The sequence below is a fragment of the Hippopotamus amphibius genome, chromosome 3, assembly GCF_030028045.1.
Source record: "Hippopotamus amphibius kiboko isolate mHipAmp2 chromosome 3, mHipAmp2.hap2, whole genome shotgun sequence".
NCBI lineage: Eukaryota > Metazoa > Chordata > Mammalia > Artiodactyla > Hippopotamidae > Hippopotamus > Hippopotamus amphibius.
This window is the reverse complement of record NC_080188.1, coordinates 129,840,651-129,863,863: the sequence shown is the minus strand read 5'-3', so window position 1 is coordinate 129,863,863 and position 23,213 is coordinate 129,840,651. Positions and strand designations below refer to the sequence as shown.

The 23,213-nt window shown below is 51.9% G+C and overlaps 1 protein-coding gene and 1 long non-coding RNA gene across 6 annotated transcripts in view; one reads left to right on the top strand and one right to left on the bottom strand.

The window, feature by feature from the left end:
* Positions 1 to 474: 474 nt before the first annotated feature.
* LOC130848097 (uncharacterized) lies at positions 475 to 14,935 on the top strand. Its single transcript, XR_009052527.1, has 4 exons — positions 475 to 2,083; positions 2,604 to 2,692; positions 8,732 to 14,636; positions 14,812 to 14,935. It is a non-coding gene; the product is annotated as an uncharacterized LOC130848097 (long non-coding RNA).
* Positions 14,622 to 23,213, bottom strand: part of ANO1 (anoctamin 1) — an 89,826-nt gene continuing 81,234 nt past the window's right edge. For 4 of the 5 annotated variants that reach the window (XM_057726016.1, XM_057726018.1, XM_057726017.1 and 1 more), the window contains 4 exons: positions 23,160 to 23,212; positions 20,769 to 20,953; positions 16,598 to 16,703; positions 14,622 to 14,957 (listed from right to left, as the gene is read on the bottom strand). In XM_057726016.1, the coding sequence (XP_057581999.1) occupies positions 14,709 to 14,957; positions 16,598 to 16,703; positions 20,769 to 20,953; positions 23,160 to 23,212 (593 nt within the window). In that variant the 3' untranslated portion in view covers positions 14,622 to 14,708. Of the gene's footprint in view, positions 14,958 to 16,597; positions 16,704 to 20,768; positions 20,991 to 23,159; position 23,213 lie in introns of those variants that run through there. The other variant, XR_009052526.1, reaches the window with a different exon arrangement.

Below are 23,213 nucleotides of genomic sequence, written 5' to 3'. Positions count from 1 at the left end.
GGACAACCTCTGCGCCTGCGCCCTGACGCCCTTCTCCCTCTGCGTGGGGGTCCTGTGGCTTTTCTGGGGGAGGATCCCGACACCCGGGGCGCGGGGCCTGCGCTTCCGAAAATAAGTGCATTTGTTTATGGACAAGGGTGAACTTGCACGTCCTTTCGTGCCCCCTGGAGAGCTCTGCGGAGAAGACTGTTCAGAGGTTTATTAGGTCTATTTAGTGTAAAGTTTAACAAATACTGGAGTTTCTCTCGTGAGCGCTCACGAGCGTGGGTGGACGCCTGCTGGGTCCCGCGCGGGAGGTGCTGGAGGCAAATTCGCAAGCGCAATGCAGAAGGCCCCGCCTGCCCGGAGCTGTCAGTCATCGAAGCCCGAGGGGACCCAACACGGAAGGGAAAGCGCGGTTAAGCTGGGAGGTGACGGGAGCCACAGGAGGGGGGATGCGGCGAGTGCAGATGGGGGGGGGGGGGTTGTGTCGGAGCAGGCCCCGAGGTACAGGGGCAGGTGCAGGGGCCGGGTAGGTGGGTGTGGGGGAAACGGGGCGCGGTCCCAGCCGGAGCAGAAGCAAAGGCTGGCTGCAGGAGCAGGGCTGGAGAGGCAGGAGGTGGTCCGCGAGGGGAGGGGGCGAGTGAGGAGCAGCCGGGCAAGAACGCGTCTTTCCTGTCGCTGAGCCCTTGCGGAGGATGAGCGGGAGGGTGAAGCCATCTAAGTTACCTCGGGGGAAAAAAAAGTCTATGTATATGTACATGTCATTAAGATATAGTTCACATTCCCTACGGCTATACCGTTTAAAGTGCACAATTCAGTGGTTTTTAATGTGTACATAAGGTTGTGCAGCTCCTACCATTAGCTCATTTTATTTTGTTTTTATTTTTAGTTTTTAGTTTTTAAGCTCTTTATTGGAATATAATTGCTTTACACTCTTGTACCAGCTTTTGAGGTACACCACAGTGAATCGGCTGTATTTATACACATATCCCCGTATCCCCTTCCTCCCGCGACTCCCCCCCGCCCTCCCCGTCGCGGCCCTCTAAGGCATCACCCACCATCGAGTTGATCTCCCTTCGTTATACAGCAACTTCCCACTAGCTATCTATTTTACAGTTGGTTGTGTATATATGTCTATGCTACTCTCACTTTATCCCAGCTTCCCCTTCGGCCCCCCCCCCAACCCCGTGTCCTCCAATCCAGAACATTTTCACCACTCCTGTAGAAACCTGGTACTCATTAGCAATTCCTCCCTCTCCCCCCTCTCTCCAGCCCTGAGCAACCACTAATGGACCTCTGTCTCTCTGGATTTGACCATTCTGGACATTTCCTGTAAGTAGAACCACACCCTGTGTGGCCTTTTGTGCCTGGCTTCTTTAACTGAGAGTGACAGCATCAAGGTTCCTCCTTGTTGTGGCCTGTGACAGTGCTTCATTCCTTTTCATGGGTCAGTAATATTCCACTGTTTGGATAGACGGCATTTGTGTGTTCAGTCATCAGCAGATGGACCTTTCCATTTTTTCCACTTTTGGGCCATTATGAATACAGTAAGTGCTCTACATATGAACCTTCAAATTGCAAACTTTCAAAGATGCGAATGTGGAGCTTGCTAATGAGGAGCTGATGGAACTGGAGGCCCAGAGAGAGGATGAAGAGACACAAGAGGAAGGTGAAGTAACTGAAGAACCGAAGAGATTCACGATATAGGAAGTGGCAGGGTATTTTCTTTGTTTGAGGAGGCACTGTTAGATTTTGAGGCACAGGACCCAAACGTAGAACAGTACCGGAAGGTTGCAGCAACTGTGCAGAATGCAGGCCAGTGCTACCATGTCATCTATGATGAGAAAAAACCAGCTACTACTCAGACATCATTGGGTCATTTTTTTAAGAGGGTAGATAGAATTGAATCCAGCAAGGAACCAGAACCAGTGCCGTCAAGGTCAGGTGTGAGTGAAATTGCAGCTTGCTCTCCGTCTCCTATTCCTGATGATCCTTCAGCCCTACCATCTCGCACCCCCTCTCCCTCCTCCAGTCGGTGGCCTGTTCACTTGATGCCACCCCTGTATGCCAGCTGTCGTGCTGTACTACTGTACTTTTCAAGGTACTGTACTGTAACAATGTTTTTTGTGTGTGTGTTTTTATATATTATCTGTGTGAAAAGTATTATAAACCTATAGCAGTACAGTACCATATAGCTGATTGTGTTAGTTGGGTAGCTAGGCTAACTTTGTTGGACTTACAAACAAATTGGACTTCCGAATGCACTCTCAGGACGGAACTCGCTTGTATGTAGGGGACTTACTATACCGTTAGTGTGAGCTCTGAGTTACATTTTTAAAGAATCACTGGGTAGACTCCAGGAGACTCCACAGTAATCCAGAGGAGCGGTGAGGGTACTTGGACCAGGTGCAGTGGAGGGGTGAGAAGGCAGCAGCCTTCTTTTGATTTTGGGGTGTACGTAAACGAGAGGCATTGAGGATGCTTGTAAAGTCTGAAGGATGGAGCGTCCATTGGCTGACCTGGGGAAGGTGTAGGTGGGACTGACAGGAGATAGATGGGCCCCAGGTTAGACATTTACAACTAGCCTCCTGTTTACGCTTTAAAAATAAATGTAATAACAGGAACAGAATAAGCAGTTGGACTTTGTCTCCTGTGGACGCGTCAAGATAATAGGAACGGCAGGAACAGAGACGGGCTGAACCCTGCTTAGGTAAAAGACAAAGAGACCACGTAGTTCTCATTCTTGGGGGCCAGGAGACTTCCCAGACTACGCATGTGCAGAAAGGTTCCTCAAGGGAGGGGGCCCTAGACCATAACATGTTCTGCTAACCTCCCAGAGACCCTAGCGCTGAAATCCATGTTGGCTAAAAGATGCCTGTGCACACAGGGGAGGGCCTTGAGTCAGCCAGATATGGACTCAGAGCCAGACAAAGCAGGATGATTGGCTAGAGGAAACCGGGAGGAACTCCCCCCATGTAAGTGATTTAAACCACCCCCCAACGCACATGGCTCCCTTTCCTTCCCTCCCTCCCTCTTTCTCTCTCTCTCAGCCTCCCTGTGTTTTCTGTCTTCTCTCCTAATCAGCACTTTACTTGCCTCACTACCTTTTGTCTCTTTGCTGAGTTCTTTCTTCAAACCAGACAAGAGCCCGGGCCCTGCTCCTAGCCACTACTCCCTGGTGTTCCGGTGGTTAGGATTCAGCGTTCTCACTGCCGTGGTCCAGGTTCGGTTCCCAGGGAACTGAGATCCCACTTCCAGCTGCCACTCACCGTGGCCGCCCCACAGCCACCTGAGATTAGGGTGAGTTTGGGGAGGGCCTATTGGAGATGTTGACTGGCAGTAGGATGTACAGGACCAGGGTTCGGGACAGAGATCTGGGCAGGGGATGTGAATTTGGGAGTGTCCTGCAGATAGATGGTGTTAGTGATGGTTAATCTTATGTGTCAACTTGACTGGGCTAAGGGGTAGCCGGATAGCTGGTAAAACATTATTTCTGGGTGTGTCTGTGAGTGTGTTTCTGGAAGAGATTAGCATTTGAATTGACTAAGAAAAGCAGATGGGGACGTCCCTGGTGGCGCACTGGTTAAGAATCCGCCTGCCAATGCAGGGGACATGGGTTCGATCCCTGGCCGGGGAGATCCCACATGCCGTGGAGCAGCTAAGCCTGTGCACCACAACTACTGAGCGTGTGCTCTAAAGCCCGAGAGCCACAACTACTGAGCCTGAGTGGCACAACTACTGAAGCCCACACGCCTAGAGCCCGTGCTTTGCAACAAGATAAGCCACTGCAGCGAGAAAGCCCACACACCGCAACAAAGAATAGCCCCTGCTTCCCGCAAATAGAGAAAGCCCACATGCAGCAACGAGGACTCAATGCAACCAAAATAAATAAATGAATAAGTAAATAAAAAAAAGAGAAAAGAAAAGCAGATGGCCCTTCCCAATCTGGGTGGGCATCATCTGAATAGAACAAAAAGGCAGAGGAAGGGAGCATTCGCCTTCTCTGCTTGACTGCCCCCCCACCCCCACAAATTCGCAGGGCTTCGGACTCGAACTGAATTACACACCAGCTTTCCTGGTTCCCAGCTTGCGAACGGCAGACTATGGGACTTCTTGGCCTCCGTCTCTGTAACGGGAGCCAGTCTTATAATAATAATCTTCTCGTTTATATATCCTATCAGTTCTGTTCCTCTTGAGAACTTTGACTAGTCCAGTATTTAGAACACCCAATGGAGGGAGAACAGAAAGAAAAGAGGACCAAGGTCGGAGGCCAGAAGGTGTCCAGTTGTGATGGACGTGTGGAAGAGCCAGGGGAGGAGGCTGGGGTGGGAGGTCGTCCAGGGAGGGCTGAGCTACATCCCCATCTGCCGCATACCCTCCCCACTGCAGTGTTGCTTTGTCCCCTGCACGTGGCACCTCCTGACTTGTACACTACATTTTTCTTCCTACTCTATTTTTCCCCCCTGCCCCCTGCAGAGCCTCCAAGTGCCCAGAACGCTGGCTGGCACTTCATAGCAGCTCACAGAATACTTCTGACTGAGTGAATGTTGTACAAGGCTTGGTTAATCTGAATCTCCGTTAGCACAATTATTTGGGCGTCTGACCTGCTACCTCGCAGTCTGTAGCTTATCATTTTATCCTCTGTACATGATCTTTCACAGAGCAAAAATTTTAACTTTTTAAAAAAATGATTTTGTAAGTTTTTTTTTTTTTTTAAAGCCCCCCTCAAGGCCTTCCCTGGTGGTGCAGTGGTTAAGAATCTGCCTGCCAATGTAGGGGACACGGGTTCGAGCCCTGGTCCAGGAAGATCCCACATGCCTCAGAGCAACTAAGCCTGCGAGCTGCAACTACTGAGCTTGTGCTCTAGAGCCCGAGAGCCACACCCACTAAGCCCACGTGCCACAACTATTGAAGCCCACGCGCCACAACTATTGAAGCCCACACACCTAGAGCCCGTGCTCCACAGCAAGAGAAGCCACTGCAATGAGAAGCCCGTGCACCAAAATGAAGGAGCACGATGAAGACCCAATGCAGCCAAAAATAAAGTAAATAATAAATAAATCTTAAAAAATAAAGTCCCACTCAACATCCTAATTTTTTTCAATGTTTTTTTTTGGCTGTGTTGGGTCTTTGTTGCTATGCGTGGACTTTCTCTAGTTGTGGCGAGCGGGAGCTACTCTTTGTTGTGGTGCGCAGGCTTCTCAGTGCAGTGGCTTATCTTGTTGCGGGGCATGGGCTCTAGGCAGGCGGGCTTCAGTAGTTGTGCGTGGGCTCAGTAGTTGTGGCTCATGGGCTTAGTTGCTCCACGGCACATGGGATCTTCCTGAACCAGGGATCGAACCCGTGTCCCCTGCATTGACAGGTGGATTCTTAACCACTGTGTCGCCAGGGAAGTCCCAAATTTTAACTTTTGATGAGGTCCAGTTCACCAAATTTTTCTTTTATGGATTTGATGGTTATAAGGCTACTCAAATTGTCTATTTCATCTTCATTGAGCTTTGGTAGTGTGGGCAGTTTTGAGGAATTGGTCCATGTGTCTAAGCTTTAGAATTTACGAGCATGGTGATTTGTAGTATTCCTTATTTTATGTCTTAGGCCATTTGTGCTGCTCTAGAAAAGTACCATCGACTGGGTGGCTTATACACAACAGAAATTTATTTCTCATGGTTCTGGAGGCTGCAAATCTGCAGTCAGGGTGCTAGCAGGGTCACACTCTGGTGCAGGCCTGTTCCAGAGTGCAGGCTCTGAGCTCTCATTGTAGCCTCATGTAGAGAAGAACAGAGAGAGAGGGAAGCAGGTTCTCTCTGGACTCCTTTAAAGGTACTGACCCCATCACGGGGGCCCTACCTTCAAACACCATCACAAGGGCGGAGGGTAGAGTTTCAACCTGTGGCTTTCGGGGGAACACATTCAGTCTGTAACATTATCCTTTTTTAAAGGCTACGAGATCCATAATGCATCTTCAAGTTCATTCCTGAAATTGGTGATTTGTGTCTTCTCTGTTTACGTTTGTCGGTCTTGCTAGAGGTTTATCAACCTTATTTATTTGTAAGGAACGAGCTCTTTGTTTCAATGATTTTTCTCTATTCCCCGCCCCCCATTTTTTATTTCATTTTTTTGCTTGTCTTCGCTGTTTTATTTCCCTTGCCTTGCTTTGGATTTATTTTGCTCTCTGGTTTTTTTTTTTTTTTTGGCCATACTGCATGACTTGTGGGATCTTAGTTCCCCCACCAGGGATTGAACCTGACTTGGCAGTGAAATCACCACGTCCTAACCACTGGACCGCCAGGAAATTCCCTTTTATTCTTTTTTTTCTAGTTTCTTGAGGCAGGCACATAGGTTATTTATTTCTCAGGTAAGCATTTAGTTTTACGAATTTTCCTTTCAACATTGCTTTAGCTTGTCCCACAAATTTTGATGTGCTGTGTTTTCATTTTCATCCATTCCTACGTATTTTTATTCCCTCCGGGACTTTCTCTGTGACCCATGGATTATTTGAAAGTGTGATGTGTAACTTACATGTGTTTAGAGACTTTCTTGTTGCCTTCCTGTCAGTGATTCCTAGTTTGATTCCATCATGGTCAGAGAACACACTCTGGACGGTTTCAGTTCTTTTAACCTTGTTGAGGTTGTTCTAGGGCCCAGCTTGTGGTGGTCTGTAGTATTCCCTGGGTTCTTTTACTTTTTTTTTTAAACATTAATTAATTAATTGATTAGTTAATTTTTATTTTTGGCTGCATTGGGTCTTTGTTGCTGTGTGCGGGCTTTCTCTAGTTGCAGAGAATGGGGGCTGCTCTTCGTTGTGGTGCTCAGGCTTCTCATTGCGGTGGCTTCTCTTGTTGCGAAGCACGGGCTCTAGGCACGTGGGCTTCAGTAGTTGTGGCACATGGGCTCAATAGTTGTGGCTCGCAAACTAGAGTACAGGCTCAGTAGTTGTGGTGCACGGGCTTAGTTGCTCTGTGGCATGTGGGATCTTCCTGGAGCAGGGATTGAACCCATGGTCCCTGCATTGGCAGGTGGATTCTTAACCACTGTGCCACCTGGGAAGTCCTTCCCTGGGTTCTTGAGAAAAAAATAGTGTGCTCTGTTGTCATTGGGTGGTGTGTCTATAGATGTCAAATAGGTCTTGGAATCCACCCCCCACCAGGCCCCTTCTCACCTCTTCAAGTGTTCTGATTGAAGCTCTGCCCACTGGGAGGATTTCTCTTTGCCACTGTCCCTCAGGGATGCCCCAGAGAGGGGCTGTAGTGTTGCACCCATCCACTTTCCGGGGATGCCTGTGTATCACCTAGAGCCACTCGTAAACCAGACCTGAGTCTTCTCTTCCTCTGTGAACTGATCCTTGGGGAACTCCCCATGAAGCCATAGGTGAACAGGAGTGTATGAGTGTCTGTTTGAGTCCCTGCTTTAAATTCTTTTGTTTTTATACCCGGAAGTGGGATTTCTGGATCATACAGTCATTCTGTGTTTCCTTTTTTTGAGAAATCATCAAAGTGTTTCCCGTAGCAGCTGCACCATTTTACATTCCTACCAGCAATGTACAAGGCTTCCAGTTTCTCCCCATCGTCACCAGCTCTTATTATTTTGTTTCTGGATAACAGACATCCTAACAGGTGTGCAGTGATGTCTCGTGGGTTTGATTTGCATTCCCCTGAAGACCAGTGATGTCGACCATCTTTTCATGGGCTTCTTGCCCGTTTGTACGCCTTTTCTGGCGAAATGTCTGTTGAAGTCCTCCACCTACTTTTAATTGGGTTGCTGGTCTTTTAGTTGTTGAGTTGTAGAGGATCCTTATATATTCCAGATAGAAATCCCTTATCAGATATATGATTTGCAATTATTTTCTCCCATTTTGTGAATTGTCGTTTCACTCTGTTGATTGGGTAAGAAATGCAAAAATTTTCTAACTTTGATGGAGTCCAATTTACGCATTTTCCGTTCACTTGGCTGTGCCTCTTTAAAAAGAGAAAGAAGGGCTTCCTAGGTGGCGCAGTGGTTGAGAGTCCGCCTGCCAATGCAGAGGTCACAGGTTCGATCCCAGCTCCAGGAAGATCCCACATGCCGCAGAGCAACTAAGCCCGTGTGCCAAAAAAAAAAAAAAAAAAAAAAAAAGAGAGAAAGAAAATGCATCTTTTGCTTGTTTCCTGGATGCATATTGGTCTTTATTCGTGAGGGTGAGGAACAGTTACTTTCTTTTTTCTCCCATGACTTGGTGTCCCCCGGGCTCTTTCTTTTTCTGTTTGTTTTGGTCTCTCTCATTCTTGTTGAAGTCTTTCCTTAGATATCTGGGGACTTTGAGCTTTGCTTGGGGGTAGTTAGCTTTTTCCAAAAAAAAAAAAAGCCTCTTTCCTGGGGGCAGGGGTACATGGTAGACAGAACAGTGGCCCCCAAGGTGTCCAATCCCAATTCCCAGACCTCGTGAACAAGTTAATTTACAGGGCAGGAGTGACTTTGTGGGTGTGATGAAAATGAAGGATGTTGAGTTGGGGTGATCATCCTGGCTTATCCCGGAGACCCAGCCCAATTATGGTTCTCAGGAGCGGAGAGCTGGACAGATAGTCATGGGAGGAGGACTGGCCGCCACGGCTGGCTTGGAGATGGAGGGAGGGATCCAGCCCTGCCCACCCCTTCTTCTTAGCCCCGTGAGACCTGTGTCAGAGTCTGGCCCACGGAACTGTGAGATAGGACATTGGTGTATTAAGTTCAGGGTCATTTGCTGGGTAGCCACGTGCTGGGTCTCTTCTTCCAGAAGTGCAGCTCCCACAGGACGCCAGCAGAGGACAGCAGCCACCCATAAGTGAAACCAGGCACCCTCGCTTCTGTGGCGGAGGTAAGGACAGCGGGTCAGGACAGCCGGTCTGGACCTGGGTTACAGCTGGGTGAGGAGGGGTGGCCAGAGGGGAGCACCAAGGAAGGCTTCTGGGGCGCCATGCCATTCTGATTCTGAGTCCTGACTACAGAGGTATGCATTTTATGTGGAAATTGATTGTACACTCAAAATCTCTGCAGTTTTCTGTATGTTATAGGTCAATAAAAACTGTGGGGGGCGGGGGGAGAGGAGAGGGAGGGGCCCGTGAGAGTGGACACACTACATAAATTACCTGGCAGAGCTCAGGAGGTCAGACCTCAGGATGTACAAGGCTGCCTTTTCCCCAGGGGTGCACCCGGCAGGCTGTGGGCAGAGGCAGCGTCCACCAGCCCATCTGAGCAAACCTGGCTTAAAATGCCTCTTCTGAGCCAAGTAGGTGCCTGCAGGCGTCAGCTGTATCTCTGCCACGTGCTTCTCTGCCAAAGGCTGTGTGTGAGTGAGCAGTGGATGGGCTGCTTGCTGTGGGCATATCTGTGGTCCGGAAGGCACCAGACCTTACCTCCCATGGGCCCCTTCCCTCCTCCACCAACATTCCTGCCAGCTTGACTCGGAGGTCCAGTTAACTCAAAGGCAGAAAGGCCCAGTTGTCAGTCTTTTTGCCATCAGTCCATCCACCCATCCACCCATCCACCCACCCATCCACCCATCCAGCTATTCATCCATCCGTCTGTCCATCCGTCTGTCCGTCCATCCAACTACCCACCCACCCATTCACCCATCCATCCATCTGTTCATCCATCCACCCCTCACTGACCGATTCATTCATTCAGCACTTTCTGGTGCCTCCTCCATGCCTGGCACTGTGCCAGTGCTGCTTCCTGGCCTCTTTTCTGGAAAGTGTTAGCCATTCTCTGCTTTGCTGTGGCTCTTACAAAACATGGACGGATGAATGAGTGTTGCCGAAATGTGGGGTACACACCATCTGTGGTAGGGGGTCATGGGAACCTGCAGGTGAAAGTGTGTGGGCACTGGGGATGTGGGTGCCCTGGGGCAGGGGCTCTGCGTCCAGCCTTAGGGTGGGGACAGCCCTGTCTCAGGCACACACCTTGGCCAAGCTCTGTTCCAGGGAAGCCCGCAGCTGGTCCTGGATGCCAGGACAGGGACTGGGTCTGAGGCTTGTCTAGAGAGGCCAGTGACTCCAGGAGCCTCAGTCTCAGCCGCCCCCTTAGCCAGTTGGTAGGCACGTTTGGGAGAGTGGGGAGAGAGGCTGTGATCACCAGGAAGGACACGCACCATCTAAAGAAGAAAAGCCACCGCCAGGCTCGTCAAGTGCAAGAATGTGACGCGGTGAAAAACACGACTGTGTCATCGGTGTGATTTTTCAAGAGAACATGCAAATCTGGATTTTTATGTGTATTTACCTGGTTTTTAGATGTTAAATTAACTAAAAAAAACTTAACAAGCATTGAACCTAGTAAACAGAGGTGTCTTGGGTTGGTTGCAGTTCACGGCAGCCTCTACCTTCAAGAGAACAACAGGGTCCTCATAGCAGATGCAGGCAGGAGTGCCCCCGGCCTGACACCTCAGGCCCCCTCCCTTGCAGGCCCTGGTCCTTCACTCTCTGTGCTCTGGGGCCAGCCCTACCCTGCTCCCACTGCACCGCTCCAGGGACCAGCAGTAGGAACCATTTGGTGCTGGGTGCCAGGGGGCCTGGGTCCCAGGGACGTCTGTGTAGCCAGCTTGCTGTGTGACCGGAGCAGAGCCCTGACCCTCTCTGGGCCTCAGTGTGCCTATCTGTGAAATGATTGCACTGTCTGACCAGCTCAACTAGGGATCCTTTCACTGCCAGATCCCAGGTCTTTGTGATGTTAATCTGTTGTTGTTTTTTTCCCACCCATCTCTACCACCCTCGTCCAAGTCCCATCATCGCTCACCTGAATTTCTGCAACTCTCCTCTCTGGCCCCCCACCCCAATGTGGTTTCCACCCAATGCGGTTTCCACCCAATGCTGCCAGGATCTCGAAATGTGAATCATGTTCATCACTGCTTTGGTTAAGACCGCCAGCCCCTGCCGTGGACTTACCACTGAGCGTGGGTCCTCACAAAGCTGGGGGCTGGTGTGAGTTGGTTCCTGATCCTGTCCTGCCCCATCTCCTGCTGCCCTGACCACCATCACCTCCAGACACGATGAACTTCTTGCCACTCCTACAGCTCACCCAGCACACTGCTGCCTCAGGGCCTTTGCACAAGCACTCTGTTGCCTGAACCGTCCTGCCTTCCTCCAGGGTTTTATATTCTGGCTTCTCCTTGCTCAGACTCCAGGGGCCTCCCTGCCCAACTCGGTCACTCTGAGTGACTCTTGGTCACACCCCTGTTATATTTTCATCAGTGCCCCTTCCTGCCTCTGAGATGAACTGGTGCTGGGTTCATTTCCTCGTTCAGCATCTGATGCCCTGAGGGAACAGGCTGTGTCTGCCTTGACACGCTGCTGCTTCTTTTTTTTTAAACAATATTTATTTATTTAGGCTGTACCAGGTTGGTCTTAGTTTTGGCATACAGGATCTTTAGCTGCGGCATGTGGACATCTTAGTTGTGGCATACATGCAGGATCTAGTTCCCCGACCAGGGATCGAATCTGGGCCCCATGTATTGGGAGGGTGGAGTCTTACCCACTGGACCACAAGGGAAGTCCTTCACAGCTTCTTCTTTTTTTTTTTTAACAGACAATAAACTGCATATGTTTAGAGTGTACAGTTTGGTATCCCAATCTCCCAACTCATCCCCCCCAACCCTCCCTGCTTTCCACACTTGTTGTCCATATGTTTGTTCTCTACATCTGTGTCTCTATTTCTGCCTTGCAAACAGGTTGATTTGTACCATTTTTCTATAGTCCACATATATGGGTTAATATATAATATTTGTTTTTCTCTTTCTGACTCACTTTACTTTGTATGACAGTCTCTAGGTCCATCCATGTCTCTAGAAATGTCCCAGTTTCCTTGCTTTTTACAGCTGAGTAATATTCCATTGTATATATGTACCACATCTTCTTTATCCATTCATCTGTTGATGGACATTTAGGTTGCTTCCATGTCCTGGCTATTGTACATAGTGCTGCAATGAACATTGGAGTGCATGTGTCTTTTTGAATTATGGTGTTGTCTGGGTATATGCCCAGCAGTGGGATTGCTGGGTCATGTGGTAACTCTACTTTTAGTTTTGCAAGGAACCTCCATACTGTTCTCCATAGTGGCTGTATCAATTTACATTCCTACCAACAGTGCAAGAGGGTTCCCTTTTCTCCACACCCTCTCCAGCATTTACTGTTTGTAGATTTTCTGATGATGCCCATTCTGACCGGTGCCTCACGGCTTCTTCTTGAATGTTGCCTGCATGGATGTCTGTAAGCTCTGGGTGCCAGAGAGCTCTGTCATCTTGGGCAAGTCACCTCTCCCCGCGCCTCCCCGAGAGTGTTTCCTCATCTGCCCACTGGAGCTTTAGCTTTAGATCTCATGTGAGCCTCTCAGGCCCCTGGGAGGACCCATGAGAGGCGGGGGCTTCCGGTGATGCTGTCCCTGGGAGCTGCCCCCATCAGGACTAAGGAAGTGGATCCAAAGCTTTAGAAGGAACTTTTATTTTTTTTATTTCTTAATTTATTTTTTGGCCGCACCACACGGCATATGGGATTTTAGTTCCCCGATCAGGGATTGAACCCAAGGCCCCTACATTGGAAGTGCAGAGTCTTAACCACTGGACCGCCAGGGAAGTCCCCAGGAGGACGTTCTTGACCGCGAGGCAGCCAGGGCCTTGTGAACTTGGGTTTGCTGAGACTTCCCTGGGGACGCAGCAGCCCTTGGGGCGCCTGAGGCCCTCCCTGGCCCTGAAGGTGTGTGGGTAGAGGCCTCCTGACATCTGGGTGAGAAACACAGTCTTTCTTTCATGAAATGATGGTGATTATAGGTGATGGATTAAAGAAGTGTCCTCACTTACCCAAATGAAAACACTGGCAACCCTGGGATGGTCCCAGAAAGGTTTGGGGAAATTTTAGGTCCACGAAATCCTACATACTACTCTGTCGGGTTGCTGGGACCAGGGGTTGGGATCTGGGGGTCGTGGAAGAGGCTGCTGGGAAGGTGTGACCACAATTCCCATCCCCCTATATGTGTATGTGCAAGCACACGTACAGACAAAACAACACAGAAACACATGCACGCAAACCACACGTGTGTACACACACAGACACACACACCCATGCACGTGCTCCCCAGGGAGCCGAAGACCCAGGAATATCCTGAACGAGTTGTGTGTCTGGGGCCGAGGATATGGAGGCTGATGCGTCCCTCCCCAAATTTGCAGGTCCCACCACGGGGCTCTGGGGTTGGCCCCTCGAATTTCCTGGGGCAAAAGCCACGTGGACGGGGTTTGAGAGGAAGGTGTCGTGTACGTAGATTTACTCAGATGCATGTTCAGCCACGGTCCTCTGTGGATTTGTGTACATTCACTTAAAAAAAAATGGTTTCCATAAAAGGATTTTTGGTAATCACCTCATTTTTAATACAATGTTTATATACAAAAACCCCATTTTAAACTACTTACTGTACAAGAGAAAGTAGAAGCATCAGATGGCATGATTTTAGCAAATAACGAACATCTACGACACCTAAGGACTTCCCTCCTAGTTGACAGCTTACGGGAAGGTCAGCGTCTCACCGACCACACGTTCAAGACAAACACGTTTATGTTTTCGTCCCTCCCTTCGGTGAAGACATTTCTTTTCTGTTTCTCTGGGTGCTTGAGAAATTTCAGATCATCGGTTAGTATAATGACTACAAGTTGAAATTATTCCTATCAGCTATGAGATTTGTTTTTACAAGCTTTTAAAATGATAATTGTCCAACAGGAAGCTTCCTGTAAGTAAAAATATAGAGAAGTGTTACCAAAATAGAAGCCTTTATTAATAAAAATCTTTGGTAGTAACAGTATTTTAAATTCCTCTCCATGATATTTGGTTAGCTAATAAAATAACGCCTTCCACCTTTGAGCTACAGAGAAAAAACCCTTACATCCACTGTGGAGTTGATTTTAAAAAACCCAATAAATATTCTGAAGCTGCAAAAGTACCCCCGGAAGCCTTAAGACTTCTTAAAACCCTTAAGACTTCTTGAAACCCTGAAGCCATCTGCAGAAATGCCTCTGCAGTCATAATCTCTCATGGCCCATTTTCCTGTCACCCTACGCTGGGGGGAGGTGTGTGGCTGAGGGTGGGGACCCCAGAGGTGCCTGTCACCACTCATTCAGGACACCTGCACCCCACTACTTCTCCAAGAGTCAGTTCAGAGCTCCCGGGCCCTCTGAGTGGACACAGCCAGGGCACCTCTCTTTCTGACCAGTGTCTCGGTTTCTGAACACACGGAAGGAAAAGGTGATGAAAAACCTCACTTTTCTGACCTAGAGACAAGTGATGTCTTTTGGAACTGGTGTCAACATCGTTTATTCTGTATCCATTTCTCTGTTTTGCCTTGGAATACCACCTTGCACCTCTCTTAAGGCATCAGGAAGATTAAAGAAGATGACTTCTGGGGGCAGCTGCTCATCTCCAACTGCCAAAGAGACCGCAGGCTCCAAGCATCGCTTCCGCAAAGCACCTGCATCTGCTGTCTGTCACCCTGTCCCCAGCAATTGTTTTGATTAACCTTGAATACTAAAGATAACAGAATTCCCTGCATGATGGTTTTGTGTGAAAACAAACAAAAAACCCCACAAAAACAGAAGATGGAGAAATTTTGTCCTATCAGAAGAAGGTGGTCTTCCAGGTTTGCCACAAACCCAGGAGCCACTGGGCCAGGTGGGTGCGAGAACCTGCCTGCCTGCCCGCCTGGGGAGAGGGTGCGCACGCGCCGCGGGGGATGCCCCGCTGCTACAGGGCGCCCCCAGGGAAGTCGGGGCTGGCAGGGCGGGCGGTGGAGGTGGGGCTGTGGTTGTTGCAGGGCTCCGCCTTCTTCCGGTCCTTCTCCATCCAGGTGTCCAGCAGCTGCTGCTTGCCCTGCTCCTCCCTCATGAACAGCTCCACCATGAGCACCTTCTCCTTGTGGATCTGCTGGCTGATGTCCTTGGGGATGTCGGGGATGACCCAGTCCACAAAGTCACTCATGAACATGACCAGGTTCTGCAAGGAGAGTCAGCATCGGGGGCTGGGAAGGAGGACCCGGGAAACGCTCTCACCTCCACCTGCACCCCACCAGGCAGCACCTCGCCCCGTCACCCCTCCCCCCCCCCCACTGCCTGGGGCCCTGGGACCTCAGACACACCCTGGACCTCCCGGCCCCGGTTTCCTGGAAGGTATAAATGAGACAGGAAACCAGCCAGCGGGCTCTCCGGCAGCTGACTTTCTTGAAAGAATCTGAGCTCAGTAATTAGGAAACATCTCTGAGTGGTTCTGAATCTCTTGGCTGGGAGGCTTAAGAAATGATCTGATTGGTGACACATCACCAACTACATCAAGCGTGAAGGCTGGAAGGGAAGATAGTTAAAATACAAAGCGCACAAAAATGGATGGAGCTTAAACTGTCTCTGAGGATTCTGCAGGCCCTGCTGCCGTTTGCAAGGCCTCCCCCATCACCCTGAACGTTTGCCGCCTCCCTCGATGCATTTCTGGTCCATAGGGTGCAAATGGGTTGGCTTTTATGGAAAAAATGGAAATCTCTGGTTTTTAAACTTCCGTCTGATCGGCACGTGTCAGCATGTGTGGCTGAGTTAGTCGCCTTGTTGCGGAGGATGTCCCCCCATCACCCTTCTGGGTTGGCGCTCTCAGCCCCCAGCTGTGGCCGGTGTTGGCCGCTAAGGCTTACAGCTGCCGTCTCCAGAGAACCGCCCCCTCCTGTCTCCCTGTTCCCGGCCTGGATGGCCTGAAGCCCATGGGCAGACCAGAGGCACCCTCTTGCGTCAAGGTGGGCCCACGTGTGTGGTGGGATGGATGCCCAGACCTCCTCCCTGCTGAGCTGCCCACTGGCCATGAGGCCTTTTTCCCATGATAACCTGTTTGCACCAGAATCCTCGTCTCAGGCTCTGCTTCTGGGTGGGGAACTGGGCCCCGGACACTAGTCCCGGCTCCCGAGGGTTACGGAAAGCTGCCGGAAGAGGCAGCAGGGCCTTGGGGGCCAGAAGCCCTGCTGGGGGCCACACTGTGTAGAAGGGGCAGGGCTGGGGCTTGAGCTCAGTTCCTGAGATTCTTGGTGCTGGGGGGTCACACAGGGGGGCAACCCCAGCAGAGTCGCCCCCGCTGGGACCTCAGGACCACGTGCACCAGCTGCTCCCCAACCTGGGGTCCTGTCCACTGGGAATTGCTCGGGCGTCAGAGTTAGCCCCTCTCCCCTGAGACTGGGCCAGGCAGGGCTGGGTCCCCGGCCTGCTGCGGGGGGTGGGGGGAACCCACTGCCCTCCTGTCCTTGCTGGCCCTGTCCACTGGAGGGCTTCTCCTGCTGCACAGTGAGAGGGGGAATGAGGTGGGTCCCCCCACGGCTCCTTCAATAAAGACGGCTTGTATTTAATTAAACCTGCCTTCTCTGGGTGACCCCCAGTCCTTCTGGCCCCTCTCCTGCCTTCCTTTAACTTGGAGGGTCTGGGAGCTGTCCTTGCCCAGGGCCTGGGGTTGCCAGCGCCCCCCACTTGTGGGTGCCCAGGGCAAGTCCTCCAGCCTCCGAATCCCGACGCCGGCCAGCTCCTGCCCTTCTGACCCTGTTCTGGGCACAGAGCGCCTCCTCGGTGCCCCAGGTCCCGAACCTCCCGGAAGCAGACAGGGCCTCGCACCTGGAAGACGATGACAAAGGCCAGCCGGGCGGCCAGGACGGCCCAGAAGTCCTTGGAGATGTCGTACTTGTGTTCCGACCATGGAGGCTCCCGGTAATCTTTGTACCTGAAAAATCGAGGCGGGTCTGCAAGAGGAACTGGGGTCTGGCCACACCAAGGGACTCGTGAGTGTTGGGAAAGCCTGAGTTGGACCCTGGGCCGCCTGCAGGATGGTGCCCTCCCTGGAGGAAGAGGCCCCCTCCCCCGCAGCCCACTCACAAGGCTGGGGAGTCTCCCCACGTTGGAGGGGGTGTCCCCATAAGCCCAGCTGTGGGCCCAGAGGAGGGGGCTCTGGGACCCTCTGGTCCCGGGGTTCCAAGCTTTGGAAGGCAATGGAGCCCTTTTTTCCAAAAAGAAGTCCATCCTGAGATTCTGGTTGGTCACACAAAGCAAGTGGGTCCTCCCTGGTTGAAGAGGGGTGTGGTCCCTAAGCCTAGAATCTCCACCCAAGCCCCATCATCCACAAAACTACAGGCTGGGCACCATGAGATCCAGTTTGAAAACCGCCTCTCCAGTCTCTTCCCTCTCTGTGGGGGTAACTATTGGAAAAAATGAAACATTTTCTCAGAGTAGCACTTGTATGAGGTGAAACAGACAGCTGGTGTGGTCAGGGCACCAGGGAACTGTCCGCAGGTGGGCCCAGCCCCATGGGGCCCAGAGCCCTAGGGGCACCTCCGTCCCTCTCCCAACCTTACCTCCTTATCTCTGTATAATGAATACCAGCCCACCCCTCTTCTCATCACTTTTATTTTTTATTTATTTATTTTATAAGAACTTTTATTGAGATACAGTTAACATACAATAAACTGCATATATTTAGAGTGTACAATTTGGTACCCCAATCTCCCAATTCATCCCCCTACCAACCCTCCCCTCTCATCACTTTTAGACACTGCCCACGAGCTCCTGCTGGGAGAGAAGCTCACTCAGTCCCCTGGCCCCCCAGTCCCACCTCTGTCCCTTGTGCAGCGGGAGTGGCAGGAGCTTCCTGGGCTTTAGGTCTGCCTTTTTCTCAGAGGCCCAGAGATGCCCGGTGTGGGGACAGAGTGAGGAAGAGGACCTGGGGTTCTGTCCTCACCTAGGCCCCGCAACTGCCCCCAAATTTGGGGGTGCTTGGTTTTAACGGGGCCGACCCCCTCTGTGTTGGAAAAGCTTCCCTAAAGCCATCTGAGAAAGCCATGGCTGGGGCGGTGTCTAGGTGCTGGGCCTCAGGTGTGCCTTGTTGGTCACTGAAAAGCTGAGGCCCAGTTGGGGAGACCAGGAGAGGAGGCACCTGGCTCCGTGGGCACAGGCCTGGTGTGGACCCAGAGCCAGCTCCCACCTTGCTGTGTGTCCCTGTGCTATCACTTGGCCTCTCTGGGCCTCGGTCTGGCATGCCTTCACTTAGTCACGTCACAAGTATTTACTGAGCAGCTACTGCACGTCCCTGTATTTCAGGGGCAGAGCTTGTGGGGGTGGGGCACAGACAGGGCCCCTCACCCACAGAGCTTTGTGCCTGAGGGAGCCGGAAGGGAGTCTCAGAGGGCCTGTTCAGCGCTAAGCTGCCAACCCCAGAGACAGGATCGGGCTGGGAACACGCTCTGCTGTCAGCTGCTGAGCTGCACAGACGTTGCACAACCTGATCTTCTATGGGAATAGACATCCCATGTTCTCCCAGCATCAGAAGCCACCTGCACTTGCTCCTCCCTCTTCTTTCTGTACTCAAGGCCAGCTGCACCGGGATGCTGGGAAATGTGTTTGGGTCACCCGGCAAACTCCTATGCATCCCTCAAAGCCCAGTCATAGACCTGTGCAGATGCCACCTTCCACCACCTGCCCTGACCTCTGTCAGAGAGGATTTTACTGTTTTCCTTGCCTAGCTCTTGTGCTCAGCCTGCCTGCTCTCCCGGGGAGGATAAAAACGCCCTCTCTTGGGGTTGGCTGTGAGCATGCCATGAGATCATGCCTGTTTCAGTGCAGGAATAAATGGTAGCCAGTAACGATCACAGCTCTCAGCTCTGCTAAGCTGCTTCTCCCACACCTGCTGCCCCAGGCTGGGCTGGGAGCTGCTCCTCCCACAGCCAGTTCCTCTGTAGCGTGGCACTCACAGCACCTACAGCACTTAATGGTGTCCCAGGGAGCAGAGTAGGCTGGCCCATGGCCTTCCATCTCTGTAGGGGCAAAAGTAACAAGGTTCTCACTTAAAAACCGGGTCTTGGAACATTACAATTGATACACTGCTTACATTTCTGATTTACAAGAGAATTATATTGATTTCCATAATTTATGTTTATTTTACATTTAATTCGCTATGTTTCATAAAGAAAAATCTTCTTTACAGTTATAATATATGAAGTGTTTTATCATAAATGCTTATGACATATGTAAAAAAACAAAACAAAACAAAACCGGGTCTTTGCCCTGTCTCCTTGGCCTCCCCCTGCATGGCCAGGACTCCTGACTGACACACGGATGGGGAGCTGCTTCCGGCAGTTGAATGCCTGATGCCGGATTCTCGAAAACCGGTGCTTACCCTGGAAACACCAACACTAACATTTCTGAGGGAATTTATCATAAACGACCACCTCTCTCCCTGCCTTCTTTGTTGTAAATCATTCTTCCTCTGAAATTCATTTTGAGTTAAATAGGTCGGCCCGAGTGTGTTCTTGGTGTGAGACGTTCAAACAAAGCAAGAGATGTGCGGTGCTGCCTGAGAAGCCACAGAGGTCCTGGACCCGAAGCTCGGGGGTCTCTGGGGCCCATGACTCTGGCAGTCTCCTCCACCTCCTGCTACTAGGTCAAGGGGATGAAGACAGGCAGGTAAGCTTAACAAAACTATGTGCAAAGTAAGAGTAAACAGGCTTGGAGTAAATACCCGCCCTGTGCAGAAACGGCCGTGCTTCACCGCATGGACTTGGGACACGTCTTTTGGCCTCTGCAGTCTTTCGTGTTCTGAATCTCAGCTGGGTTGGAGGCCGTTCAGGCTGTCAACGGACACTGGTGTGCTGCGGTCACACTGCCTCCACTCTTCCTCTCTGCTCTCAGCCTCACGTCAAAGCCAGTGGGCAATCACACCACAGCCCTCTGTTTCCTGACCCGGGATGCCGTGCCCCTGCCCGCTCCTGCAGTCTCACCACCTACCACGTTTCCCTTTACGCCCCAGAACAGGCTGCAATTTCCCACCTGCAAACACGGCTGCTCACCACTCTGCTTTTGCCCACTTTCCGCCCCCCCCGGAGTGCCCCCCACCCCCCGCCTCCACCCTTTACGTGGGCTTCCAGCGACTATCACCCCTTTCATCGGATCTGTTTATGCTTCTCTTGCCCCCCGCATGAGGTGCCTGGACAGCAGAGATCACGTGGCCCACTGGCGAGCCCCCAGCCCGGAGCTCCCAGCCCCTAACCCAGCCAAGCTGGCACGTGGAAGATGCTCAGCGAATGGCCAGGCCTAGCTCTGTGCCTCAACCACACCATACCCCACCCCGTCCCCACCTTCTCTTTCCCGGGGTGCTCCCTGCCCACTCTGAGTGTCTGGCCAGATGATCAGCCCCACAGGTTTGATTGTCTCAGACATCTGTTGCTTTTGCCTACCCAGCATCCATCTCCCCTTCTTTGAGTCACAGCACCCCAATTTTCCTTGGGATGCCCCCACATCGATGGCCATGACCCCACACCCTGGAACGCAGACCTAGCCAACAAGAGCCCTGCATACTCTTGGCAACAGTGATTGGTTCAGGGATGGGCCTGTGACCCAAGACAGGTCAGTGAGACTCAGTCCAAGGACTTTTTGCTGACTCTTGAGAAAGAGAAATTCCTCCCACCAGGACTGCTGAGCAGAGAGGACTGCTGGGGGACCCTTACTGCCAGGAAATGTCAACATGCAGGAATGTCAAGTTGAGAGGCAGTGCCAGAATGGGGCTGGATGACAAATGGCAGTTGCTGGATCCAGCCATGCCTGAAGGTATACTGGACTTCTTAGTTAAATGACCTAATAAATCACCTCCTACTCCCACCCCAGGGACATATATATATCTTTTTCTTGAAGCAAAATTGAGCTGTTCTATCACTTGCCCCAAAAGAATTCTGGCTTGAACTGAGGTTTTCCCAGAAGCCTACCAAATGGGGTTCTTTAAAGAGAGTTTCTGGGGCAGTACCTGCAGATGTGCACCTCGTAGCCCAGGTCCATGGGGTCGTTGGGGGCCGTGCCATTCTGGAAGTCGCTGACGTTGAAGGAGGAGAGGGTGTGGTTGACGAAGCCGTGCATGGTCCCATTCTCACTGTACATGTAGAGGTACACCAGGCGAGGGATGAAGTCCGATGTGAAGGAGATTACGAATGCCTGGGCCAGGGAACGGAGCAGTGAGTGCGGGCCCCCGCTGTGGGGGGAGGGGGATGAGACCCAAGTTGGCAAATGTGACCACGTGGCCTCGGCTTGTCAAGTGAACAAATGAAGAGTTGGGGGCACTCTTGTCAGCCCCTCCGGCATCCTGAGGAGGGGGCCTGGGGGCTGGGAACAGGGTGCCCCTGAGCAAGAAGGCTTGGGGGCGATGCAGGCTGTGTGGCCCTGGGCAGGTTGTCTGACCTCTCTGTGCCCCCATTTTCTCTTGTCAAACAGAGCTTACAGCTCCCACTTAAGGTGCCTCTCCTTCCTGGCTTGTTTGAAAGAGAACAAGGCAGGGAGGAAAAGTGCTTTGTAGACTGTGAAGTTCAGACCCAGCTCATCCTATTCTAGAGCAGCACCTGGGGCAGTGTGGTGTGATGCCAGTATCAGAGCATGGACCTGACAGCCTGGGTAAAGTCCAGCTCTGCCTCTTGTTGGCTGTGTGACCTTGGGCAAGTCACCTGACCTCTCTCTGTCTCAGCTGTATCACCTGCAATACAACAACCCCGTCTCCATGGGCCACGTGTACACTAGTGGGTGGGTGCACTGAAAGGGCTTAGAAGGGCCTGGAACATTCTAGATGCTCAATAAATGTTAGCTGTCATGGGCTTCCCTGGTGGCACGGTGATTAAGAATCGCCTGTCAATGCAGGGGACACAGGTTCCATCCCCGGTCCGGGAAGATCCCACATGCCGCAGAGCAACTAAGTCCGTGCGCCACAACTACTGAGCCCATGTGCCGCAATGACTGAAGCCCTCGTGCGCATCTAGAGCCTGTGCTCCGCAACAAGAGAAGCCACCGCAATGAGAAGCCCATGCACCTCAACGAAGAGTGGCCCCCGCTTGCCGTAACTACAGAAAGCCTGTGCGCAGCAGCAAGGACCCAACGCAGCCAATAAATAAATACATAAATACATACATAAATAAATAAATTTATATGAAAAAAATGTTAGCTGCCATTATTATTATTGTTACTGTTGATTGAGACTTCCAGTTTGTTCCCAGCAGCTCTGCTCACGGCACCCCCTGGGGCTCATGCCCTAGAGGGGCTGTACCTCGGTGTTTCCAGCCCCCGCCGCCATCAAAACATGCCCCCGGCTCAGCCCAGGTTGGGGTGTGGAGCCATCGCTGCACAGCGTGCAAGCTCAACCCACGACCTCCCTTCATTGATGGGTTTCAACGCCTTAACCCAGCGGGAGTGGGTGGCTGATGGGGGGCTGCCTGCCGGCAGGGAACGCAGGTCCCAGGGCTCTGCGGGCCCTCCTCCTGGGCTGAACATCACTTCCTGTGCTATAGGGACCACGTCCCAGGGCCTCACGGTGACCCTGACCCAGCCCCACAACTGTGACCATCTGCTCCGGAGGGCCGCCTGCCTGGCCCCACCACCCCACAAGGTACAAGGTGGCAACTTCTGGGGGACTCAGGCTCAGCCGGCAGGTGGAAGGGTGAGGGTCACAGGGCTGAGGCATCACAGACCCTCCTGCGTTCTCGTGTCAGGAAGGTGTGGACCAGATGCTGGCGGAGGGCTGCGGAGGGCAGGGCACTGTGTGTCTGTGTGTGTGTGTGACTGGCAGATTCCTCTTCCCTCTGTGTTTGAGCTTTTCTCAAACTTTCTTTAAAGAGCAAGCGTGAGTTTCACCTAAAGGGGGAAATTAACTTTTTTTTTGGCTGTGCCGCGTGGCATGTGGGATCTTAGTTCTCGGACCAGGGATCGAACCCGCGTCCCCCGCAGTGGCAGCATGGCGTCTTACCCACTGGACCACCAGGGAAGTCTCAAAATTAACTTTTTAAAAAAAGAGCAGAACAGTTGCTAAGGAGGAATCTCTGTCTGTCTGTCTCTCTCTGTGTCTGTCTCTCCCTCCCTGCCGGCCCCTCTTTCTCTCTCTCGTTTGTTCTCAGGACTCTGGGGAGAAAGGGGACTTAGGAGCCAAGGTGGAGGGTTTTGTCCACGGTGGCAGAGAGATGTTGAGGGAGGAGGTTTTGTCATTCCCGCCCAGAGCTCCCCCCACCCCCTCGATACGACCAAGGGACACGTCTGAAGAGGAGACGCTCCCACCAGCCGGGGGGCTACACCGAGGCTGGAGGCGGAGAGCGGCTCCCCGGAAGGGGCGCCCGGCTGTGTGGCAGCTCAGACGGGCTTCCTGGCCGAGGTCCTGGCCACTTACGTTGATGATGACGGCAAGCTTCCCGACGCCTCTGAGGATGTTGTACCAGATTCC